The sequence below is a fragment of the Scyliorhinus canicula genome, chromosome 13, assembly GCF_902713615.1.
Source record: "Scyliorhinus canicula chromosome 13, sScyCan1.1, whole genome shotgun sequence".
NCBI classification, from domain to species: Eukaryota; Metazoa; Chordata; class Chondrichthyes; order Carcharhiniformes; family Scyliorhinidae; genus Scyliorhinus; species Scyliorhinus canicula.
The window spans coordinates 70,251,193-70,262,696 of NC_052158.1; the positions used below are offsets into that span (position 1 = coordinate 70,251,193).

The window sequence follows — 11,504 nt, forward strand, 5'->3', positions numbered from 1 at the left end:
CAGATGTGTGAACCGATCTTTTCTTATTCATGCACTGTGGTCTGGTCAGAGCGCGACAGTTGTTTCCTGCTAACTGCACTTCTCCTTCTAAGTGCCAGTTCACTTTGCATTTTCTTCCTCTTTCCTGTGGGTTAATCCCACTGCAGCATTTTCATCCTTGAACATTTGTAGTATTTGGCGATTCCAAATTAGCTTGCCACAAAAAATAATCAAGTTGATAAGCCTCGAAGCAGGGGACACAGGTGGTGCAGCGGCAATGTCACTTTACCCGTGATCTGAAGTTCCAGGCTAATGCTGTGGGTTCAAATCTCACCATTGCAACTAATGGACTTTAAATTTAGTTAATAACCCTGGAATTGAAAGCTAGTCTATGAAATAGAATAGGCTTTTGTGCCCACTCTGGCACTCAATGAGATTATGGCTGATCTTCAATTTTACCATTATCCCCATATCCCTTGGTGTTTTTAATGTGTCGAAATCTATTGATCTCAGTCTTGAACATACTCAATAGCTGATCTACCACACACAGCCCTCTGGGCAGAAAATTCCAAAGAATCACCACCCACTGAATGAAAAAATTGCTCCTCATCGCAGTCCTAATTGGTCTACCCCCTTATTCTGAGACTGTGTCCCCTGGTTTTAGACTGCCCTAGTCAGGGGAAACATCCTTCCTGCATTAACCCAGTTGAGCCCTGTAAGAATTTTGTATCTTTAAATGAGATTAACTCTCATTCTTCTAAATCCCAGAAAATAACGGCCCAGTCTATTTAATCGTTCCTCAGAAGACAATCCCTCCATCCCAGGAATTGATTTAATGAATCATTAGTTCAACTTCCTCAATGGCAAGTATACCTTGCCTGAGGCAACAAGACCAAAATTGCACACAATACTCCAGATGCAGTCTCACCAAAGCTCTATACAATTGCAGTAAGCTTACACCTAAACTCATATTCTCTTGCAATAAAGGTCAACATACAACTTGCCTTCTTAATTGCTTGCTACACCTACATGTTAGCTTTCAGTGATTCATGATCAAGGACTCCCAAGTCCCTTTGAAGTTCAACATTTCCCAGCCTGTCACCTTTTAAGAAATACTTTCTATTTTTCCTACCAAAGTGGATAACCTCACGTTTCCCCACATTGTATTCCATCTGCTAAATGTTTACCCACTCGCTTAGCCTCTCTAACGCTATTTGAAGTGCCTTTGCACCTTCCTCATAACTCACACCTCCACCCACTTTGTGCCAGCTGCAAACTTGGAAATATTGCATTTAATCTAAATCATTGATACAGATTGTGAATAGATGGGCCCAAGCACTGATCCCTGTGCTACTGCACTAGTCACAGCCTGCCAGCCTGAAAATAACACAGTTATTCCCGCAGTCTGTTTTCTGCCCATTAACGCATTGAACCGTGCAACTATCCTCCATTATCATTAAAACCCATCAGGTTCACCAATGTCCTTTAGGGAAGGAAATCTGCCATCCTTACCTGGTCTGGCCTGTATAGAACTCCTGACCCACAGCAACGTGGTTGACTCTTAACTGCCTCTCTGAAATGACCTTGCGAGCCATGGCAATTAGGGATGGCCAACAAATGTTGACCGTGTCAAGTGATGCCCATATCCCATCAAAGAATAAAGAAAAGAAAGAACAATAGTATAGAAACCTGCCTGTACCTTTACTGAGGACGATACAGTAAAAAGAGTCATAAACATCACATGAACACTAACTGCGTCAGAGCTTGTCTAGTGTGGGAATTGGAAAAATGGTATACTGATGCAATAGTCAGTGCTTCATCATTGCTCCTCAGACTAAACCAATGAACCAATCTATGTTGCACCAGACCTAGAAGAGCCTGATGGAAGAGTCTAAGGGAAACCTTATTTTGTCATTTTGTACCTCTACAATGCTGTAGGAGCCCCTGTGATCAGGACTGTTGAGGGGGTGAGGGGGGGGGGGGGGGGGGGGGGAGAGGGGAGGGCAAGATCTTCGCAAGAATAGCCTATACTTTCCTTACTCGTCTGGAGGAACATGCCTACTTCTCCTGGTCCTTCAAGGAAAGTTAAGAAAATACTTAACCATTTCTGGGCCACTTCTGACTCCAATCTACGGCTCTGTTGTTCAGAGCTGGTAGGAAATTCACAGCCACGACATGTTCAGGCCATCGAGGGAAAGTTGGAATCCTGGTGGCATTATCAGGACCCAATATGCATATATTAAAAGGACCCCACTGGCTTTAGGCGTGTCTCCCGGCTGCCCGTCCAGAAGAGCAGGTGAGTTATTGGAATTTCCATAGGGGAGGGATCACCTGAGTAATTTTAACTGCCAGGTGCCCAATTTCTGTCCCCGCTGGGTAGGGTTGATATTGGCCTTCAGGGTTAGATACTCATATTTGAAATGGGGCTCGTGCCTGCAACCTTTCTGACTCAGAAGTAAGATTGCTGCCGTTGATACTTTGGCTTTTATGAGCGATGACATGGTTTATTTTAGCTCTCAGTAGTGGTTTTGTGTCAGAGAATTTGCCTCTGAATTGCAAAGTTGTGGATTCAAGTTCCACTCCAAAGATTCAAGCACATAATCAAGGGCAATACACCCAGCACAGTACAGAGGAAATGCTGCATATCGGAGGGGACATCTTTCATATGAGATGTTAAAGCAAGCCCCCATTTGGCCTCTCCTGCTAAAGTAATGTGCCTGGGCCACAACTCTGATGTGTAACAGGGCAGATCTTCCTGGTGTTCTGGCCAATATTGATCCCTCAACCAACGTCAACAAAAAACAGGTCGTCTGATCAATATCACTTTTCTAAGTGTGGGTGCTTGCTGAATGCAAATTATCTGCTGTATTTCCCACATTAAAATATTACAGTGATCACATTTCATTGGCTGTAAAGTGAGTCATCCTGATTTCTGAAAGATATTAGAAAAATGCATCTTTCTTTAGACATGCAAATGTTTCAGAAGAAGCACCGGAGAATAAAAAAAATAATAGGAACGCCACAGTAAAATTTAGGACCGTCCTTTGACAGCTTTATTTTGAAAGGTTCTGGAACATTCTGTGTCAGTGTCGTTTATTTTTTAAAATTTAATTCAAGGTGTGGGTGGATTAGGTTGTAGATGATGATACAAGGGATTTTCATCGTGAAGGATTTAAAATTGAAGATTCTTTTACATACATAGAATTTACAGTGCGGAAGGAGGCCATTCGGCCCATCGAATCTGCACCGGCTCTTGGAAAGAGCATCCTACCCAAGGTCAATACCTCCACCCTATCCCCATAACCCAGTAGCCCCACCCAACACGAAGGGAAATTTTGGACACTAAGGGCAATTTAGCATGGCCACTCCACCTAACCTGGGGATTCTGGGGATTATTTTTAACTTTGGGCGTCAGCGAAGTTAATGTAGCCATGGTGGCAAACCGTGAGATATTGCTATACCTTCACCAGCAGCCTAGAAGGAGACAGACATATAAAAGTTAAGGCCCACTGTCACCTTGACAGCCTCAGACAATGCGTATCCTTGTCCTACTTTGAAGCTGCAAGGGTGGCTGCAGCAGTTTGTTGAAGCAAAGTGTCTCAAGCATTGGTCCTCAGTGAATTTGAACTAAGAGATGCTCTCTTAATGAGCCTGGGTAAATACGGCTTCCCGCTGAAAGCCCTGCTCCTCCTCCGTCTTCTAGGCATTTGTCCTGCTCTGCATGACCTCGCTTTATTAGAACATAAGAACTAGGAGCAGGAGTAGGCCATCTGGCCCCTCGAGCCTGCTCCGCCATTCAATGAGATCATGGCTGATCTTTTGTGGACTCAGCTCCACTTTCCGGCCCAAACACCATAACCCTTAATCCCTTTTTTCTTCAAAAAACTATCTATCTTTACCTTGAAAACATTTAATGAAGGAGCCTCAACTGCTTCACTGGGCAAGGAATTCCATAGATTCACAACCCTTTGGTTGAAGAAGTTCCTCCTAAACTCAGTCCTAAATCTACTTCCCCTTATTTTGAGGCTATGCCCCCTAGTTCTGCTTTCACCCGCCAGTGGAAACAACCTGCCCGCATCTATCCTATCTATTCCCTTCATAATTTTTAATGTTTCTATAAGATCCCCCCTCATCCTTCTAAATTCCAACGAGTACAGTCCCAGTCTACTCAACCTCTCCTCGTAATCCAACCCCTTCAGCTCTGAGATTAACCGAGTGAATCTCCTCTGCACACCCTCCAGTGCCAGTACGTCCTTTCTCAAGTAAGGAGACCAAAACTGAACACAATACTCCAGGTGTGGCCTCACTAACACCTTATACAATTGCAGCATAACCTCCCTAGTCTTAAACTCCATCCCTCTAGCAATGAAGGACAAAATTCCATTTGCCTTCTTAATCACCTGTTGCACCTGTAAACCAACTATCTGTGACTCATGCACTAGCACACCCAGGTCTCTCTGCACAGCAGCATGCTTTAATATTTTATTGTTTAAATAATAATCCCAGTTATTCATCCAGTTTCACTCAATGCTCAGAGAAAAGCCTAGCAGGCCCTAATATAATTGGAAGCAACTTACTTTAGCATCAGCTTTTAAATCAATAAAGAGATTACTTCAGCATCAGCCGGACCACTTACTGCAATCTAGTTAAACATTAGGCAAGCACAGCCAGGCAAAATAGCCCAGTACATTAACTGCAAGTAGTTTATGATCCCTGTATATAGCACTGGTGGAGAGTCCTTCACAGAATTTAATTTTATGTTTGGTTGTACAAAGTTGAGACAGGGCATAGGCTGGAGCGGAGCATTTGAAAATGGCAATGCTACTAACAAACCAGATTTCAACTCTGATTGGTGTCATAATCTGCATGCCAATGATCAGTAGGTGTGAGTGTGAAAAACTACTGATGAAGATGGCATTTAGGAATTTCCTATCAGAAGTACTGCCTGGATCCTAGCCACCTTCCACTGTTATGCCTACAAAACAAACTCTACTGAGCCCATTGTCCGCCCTTGAGCCTCCTCCTTAGTCGAATATCAGTGTTAGTCACCCATTACAGCTAATGTCAGAGTGTCAGTTCCACTCTATTAGTGTTTCTCACAATCCAGACGTACATTTTAAGAACATAAGCGCATAGGAAATAGGAGCAGGAAGACCATTTGGCCCCTCGAGCCTGTTCCACCACAAAATACAACCATAGCTGACCTTCTCCCTGAATTCCACTTTCCCACCCACTCCCCATTATCCTTGGTTCTCTAAGAGACCAACAATCTGTCCATCTCAGACTTAAATCTATTCAATAATGGTGCATCCACAACCCTCTGGGGTGGAGAATGCCAAATATTCGCAACCCTTTGAGTGAAGAAATTTATTCTCACCAAATGATCATCTGCCTACCCTTAGGCTGATCCCCTGTGTTCTAGATTCCCCAGCCAGGGGAAGCAACCTCTTGGCATCTAACCTGTCAAGCCCCTTCAGGATATTGGCATTTCGATTGGATCAACTCTCATTCTCCTGAACTCTAGACCGTGTAGATTCAATTTGCTCAACCTCTCATCATAAGACACCGGCTGGGATTCGGGGCCGTGAATCCCGCCAAGCTGCTCCGACACTGGGCTGCCGATTCTCCGGCGACCGGTGCCGTGGCGAATCTGCACGCTCGACGGGCCGAATGCCCGCAGAGTTCCGCCGCTGTCATTTGCATATGGGCCTACCAGGTGGGACTTCGGCGTTCTGGCTGTGGGGGCCATCCTGGTGGGGGGGCGGGGGGAGCCGACTCCTGGGGGGGCCTTCATGGTGGCCAGGCCCGTGATCAGGGGCAACCAATCGGCAGGCACGCTAATTCCAAGGGGGCCTATGTTCCTCCGCGCCGGGCCCCTGTAGGGCTCCGCCATGTTGCCTGCAGGCCGGTCCGGAGATGGCCGTGGCGCACATGTGCAGACCGGCGCCGGCCGTGGCATGCTAGCTTTCGGCGCCGGAGCAGCGCACTGCATTCCTACGCCGTTCTAGCCCCCGAGGAAGGGGTGAATGACTGGTCCTGGAGGCCCATTGACGCCGGAGTCGCTTACGATCTTATCCCAGGAATCAAACTAATGCACCTTCACTGTACCACCTCATATATATCCCTCCTTAAATATGGAGACCATAACTGCCCAATGTATTCCATGTGTGGTCTCACCAAAGCCATGTACCAGGACCAAGACGTCCTTATAGAATTAAACTCTTTGAAATAAAGGCCAACATCCAATTCGGCTTCCTAGCTGCCTGGTGTAAGTGCACGCTAACTTTCTGTCTTCCTTTTATGAGTACGCCTAAGGCTGTAAGTCTCTCTGAACATCAGCATTTACAAGTTTCACGCCTTTCAAAAGATATCCTACTTCTCTAACCTTACAGCCAAAGTGAATAATTTTGCACTGGGTTGGGGCGGGGTTGGGGGGGGATATCCTTTTGTAAAGGGCATGGTGAATGGGATAGGGAAGGAGACTACTCCTTTCAGCCCTGGAAAGCATATTGCCTTCATCGTTAGGAATGTATTGTGAAGAACAACTCAATCCACTGCATTAACCCACACCACTAAAATCTCTACAAAGAATGATTTTTAAAAATAAATTTAGAGTACCCAATTAATTTTTCTTTCAATTGAGGGGTAATTTAGCATGGCTCATCCACCTACCCTGCACTTGTTTGGATTGTGTGGGTGAGACCCATGCAGAAACGGGGAGAATGTGTACCCTATGAAGAATGAGAATATCCTTAATTATACCACCTTAAATAGAAAGATTTTCAAGACAATTGACAGAGAGCGGAAGGTTTTAACAGGGGTGGTGAAAAACATTGTCAAAGGGATTTCTTTTCTGAAAGGCTTAAAGTGAGGAGAAAGATTGTAAGCCGCTGACAGTTAACTTTGAAATGTGATATTGTGGAAAGTATCCTCAATCTCTGACCTCTTCCACTTATAAATATTGTTCTAAGCCCCCATACCTCTCGAGCAATTCAAAGTGTCCCTCAAATTCCACATCAACGGAATTGGAAGTATGCGAACGTCCCTTTGGTGATTGGATGGAAGCTTGCAATCTTCCCAAACTGCCGGGAAATTCGTGAATCCAAGCAGAGGTTACCGAAAGATGTGAGGCAGACAGTGAAAGGGGAAGTGAGAGCTTGATGTGTAAGTTCAAAACCATCCGACAGTTACAAATCAGTACAGATTGACGTTGAGTAGAAAGCCCAGGGGAGATTCAACCTTTTCCAGGCTGTTGTGAACACTGAATTGTTTTTGAATCTATTCACTCAAGTCGCTGCAGTTTCTCAGAAAAGCTCCCAGTAGCCAGGGGTTGAATCCCACAGATATTTTCCTAGAAACATACTGTTGTTTTTCCCTCCTATTCGGCAGCTCAAACCATTGTTTTGCAAAATAAGCCAATTTTCTTCCCTATACAAGCTAGCCAGACCTCTGGCCTACTTTGCTATTGAGTGGTATGACTCAACATATGTCTTTGTGTGGCCACGTGACGAGTTCTTCATTGCTCCACAGCAGTCCGCAGAGGTTTGTATTCCCTCAAAAGTCAAGAGTTTTGATTGGCGTGGGTAAGAGTATTAAAAGATTTGCTAGGGTAGATAGAGAGCAACTGTTTCCTCTGGTATCAGAGTGCAGAGGGTTTAACCTTAAAATTATAACTAAGCTATTCGCCAGTGACAGAAGGCAAATTTCTTCACACAAAGGGAATGTGGAATTCTCTCCCCTTAAAATATGTTGGACAATTTCAAAACTGAGATTGCTCGGTTTTCATTAGGTAGAATCCAGAGGGACACGGAATCGAGGTAGGGAGATAAATTTAAGATACCTGTCAGCTATGCACAAAATGAACAATGGGACAGAAGGAGCTGAACGGCCTTCTCCTGCTCCTGGTGTTCAGTAGTAGAGAAAACGGGATATTCCCTCAGACAGGAAACAAACGCAAACACAAAACATAAGCTGATGACTGGCTGAGAAGCAGAACTTACGGAAGCTGTTGAGGTTTACCATCGTCAAACACCATTGAAACAACCATGGTGTGGCCCACAAGCTGTGTGTTTCAGATGGAAAAAAGACTCCTTCAGTAATCATGAAACCACACACACAACTAGACAAAGCTCAATGCCAGTGTGAATCATCAGCTTCACCTAATCAGCCCACAACAGGCCAAACAACAGAAGAAATAAAGTCACCAACATCCCAGTATTCAGTCAACAAACCAAAGCCCCCATCTCACATTCGCTATTCATCTCAAGCACTCCTTGCCGGAGTAAATTCCATATCCTTACCACATAAAGGAGTGAACATGTTTTTTCCTGAATTGCCTACTGGACCGATTAGTGACAATTTTATATTTATTGGTCTAGTTTTGATGTTCCCCACACAGGTAAACATGTTTACCCCATCAAACACCTTTCAGTTTTAAAGAACGCTATCAGGTCATCTCTTAGCCTTCTCTGTTCGAGAGAAAAGAGCCACGGCCTACACAGACTTTGTTGATAAGTATATCTTCTCAGTTTTGATACCATCTTTGTGAAACTTTCTGTACTTTCTCCAAAGCCTCTATATAATTTCTATAGTAGGAAGACAAGAACTGTTCACTGTCCGCCAAGTGCAGTCAAACCAAAGTTCTTGTGCAGATTTAACATAACTTCTTTGACTTTCAATTCTAGCCCTTTATAAATGCACCCTAATATTTGAGTTACATTTTTGTGACATTATCATAGAACCCTAGCGCAGAAGGAGGCCATTTGGCCCATCAAGTCTGCACCAACCCTCCGAAAGGGCACTCTACCCAGGCCACTCCTCTATCCATCCCATCCTATCCCCTTAGCCCATAACCTAACCAGCACGTCCCTGGACACTAAGGGCCAATTTAGCGTGGCTAATCCACCTAACTTGCACATCTTTGGACTGTGGGAGGAAACTGGGGTGCCCGGAGGAAACCCACTCAGGCAAGGGGAGAATGTGAAAACTCCATACAGACACCCAAGACTGGAATCAAACCCGGGTCGCTGGCGCTGTGAAGCAGCAGTGCTAAGCATTATGTCACCATGCCGCCCATCTTGTGTCTCTACCTACACAAGCAACTTGTGGGCCGTGGCAGCCGTGGGCAGCACGGTAGCATTGTGAATAGCACAATCGCTTCACAGCTCCAGGGTCCCAGGTTCGATTCCGTCTTGGGTCACTGTCTGTGCAGAGTCTGCACATCCTCCCCGTGTGTGCGTGGGTTTCCTCCGGATGCTCCGGTTTCTTCCCACAGTCCAAAGATGTGCAGGTAAGGTGGATTAACCATGATAAATTGCCCTTAGTGTTGGGTGGGGTTACTGGGTTATGGGGACAGGATGGAGGTGTTGACCTTGGGTGGGGTGCTCTTTCCAAGAGCCGGTGCAGACTCGATGGGCTGAATGGCCTCCTTCTGCACTGTAAATTCTATGAAAAATCTATGATTAAGCATCACAAAAATCCATTGGACCATTTATCCTATTAAGGCACTTAATTTCCAAGCAATTTGTGGCCATTTTATTCTTTCTACCAAAATGGGATACCTCACAATGCTCAACATTGAAATTTAAATTCATTTGCCAATTGAAATGAAAAAATGAAAATCGCTTATTGTCACGAGTAGGCTTCAATTAAGTTACTGTGAAAAGCCCCTAGTCGCCACATTGCGGTGCCTGTTCGGGGAGGCTGGTACGGGAATTGCCATGCCCATCCTGCAGGTTTATTAATGCTGCCTTGTATTGTGTTAGAAAGAGGAGGGTTTGATTCAGGAACAAACTATCAGTTATTAGCAAACGCTAAAAACGTAAAGGACATATTGAAAGTCAAAGCAAAGTTGTTGGAACCATGTACGGCGAAGAATGATAATGAGCGGGCAGAGGGAAAAGCATGATGAAAGGGTCTTGTGGGGTTTATAACCAATGTTGCTGGTGATGGAGGCAAGTCTCAAAAATTAATCGCTGGCCAGTGAACAAAATAATGGATTGAACAACCCTCCACTCTCTGGGTCCACTTTGGAGTATCGAGAAACAGAAAGGATGGAGATAAATGAGAGTAAATCTAGCTCCAGGGTATTGCCAATTGAAAAAGGAGAAGTTTGCAATTAGATCACATTTTGTCACAGAGATTAGCTTCCCAAAATGGAAAGGCATCTAGGCAACTGTGATGCAGCAAGTGACAATTCACAACAGAGCATTTAAAAAAAAGAATATACTAATGATGGTGAGGGGTTGCGAGGGAACAGTGGGGGCTTTTTTTTTATCCAGGGGCGTTACTCATAATGATTCAGTCAATACTTTACAATTTGCACCGAAGTGACAGGTGTTGGGCAGTTCCTCTTTTCGCAACAGGTTTGAGTTGCTCAGAGCACTTTTAACGATTCTCCAGCCATTGGCCAGATTGGGTTTAGAGCTGGAGGATCAGACGTCGGGAGTCAGATCAATAAATGAGGGAGAGATCTGTGGCTTTGATCAGCGATCATTCACCACCCGGGGCGATCAGAGGATGGGGGATGAGAATCGGGGAGCAATAGGCTCCATTATGAGCTCGTTCTCCCTGCACTGTGCTATGAGATGTGCACACCAGTGCTGCTTTCATAGCAACCAACATCTGGACAGAGCAGCCTGGAGACAGCCCCTGAAAGCCACTTTGGTAGAGGCAGTTTGCCCTCTCTCCTAGCCTCCGCAGTGAGGTTGTTTAGTTATACTCTGCCCCGACTATACCCAGACTTACAGCAAACACAGGGCTAGTGCTCCTTCGAATGACTCGCTGTGTCGGACCAGGAAGCTGCCGTCCTGTGCCGCCTTGGCGAGTAGGGTCTCGGCCATGGGTCGGGAGATGTCCTCATGGTACCACCGGTCGTTCATCTTCCTTCACTTTATTCCATCCAACTCCCCCGTTGCCTGCTTCTAACGGAATCACCGCTTCAGGGCGCCCGCAAACAGCCTCTCCTGTCCGCGACTAAGCCAGACTGAGCTCCACTTCCTCAAAACTCCTGTCAGACATACAGCAACAACAGCACGTGTTTGATTTAAACTACAACAAAACCAGCCCCACTCAACGCCCTCACCCACAGCCCACTAATACATTCACATCTGCATTCACCAACACCGGCTAATACATTCACATCTGCATTCACCAACACCCACTAATACATTCACATCTGCATTCACCCCCACCCACCAAAACATTCACCTCTGCATTCATCAACAGCCGACCAAAACTATCACCTCTGCATTAAAACATTCACCTCTGCATGCACCCACACCCACCAAAACATTCACCTCTGCATTCACCAACACCCAATAAACATTCACCTCTGCATTCACCGACACCCACCAAAATATTCACCTCTGCATTCACCAACACCCAAAACATTCACCTCTGCATTCACTGACACCCACCAAAATATTCACCTCTGCATTCACCAACACCCAAAACATTCACCTCTGCATTCACTGACACCCACCAAAATATTCACCTCTGCATTCACCAACACCCAAAACATTCAC

At 45.3% G+C, this 11,504-nt stretch overlaps 1 protein-coding gene across 1 annotated transcript in view; it reads right to left on the bottom strand.

Annotated features, from left to right (window-relative positions):
* LOC119975612 (phosphatidylinositol 3,4,5-trisphosphate 5-phosphatase 1-like) overlaps positions 1 to 10,954 on the bottom strand; it is a 181,103-nt gene extending 170,149 nt beyond the window's left edge. Inside the window, exon 1 of the mRNA XM_038815401.1 lies at positions 10,726 to 10,954. Coding sequence (XP_038671329.1) covers positions 10,726 to 10,859 — 134 coding nt within the window. The 5' untranslated portion in view covers positions 10,860 to 10,954. The remainder of the gene's footprint in view (positions 1 to 10,725) is intronic.
* Between the last annotated feature and the right edge of the window lie 550 nt (positions 10,955 to 11,504).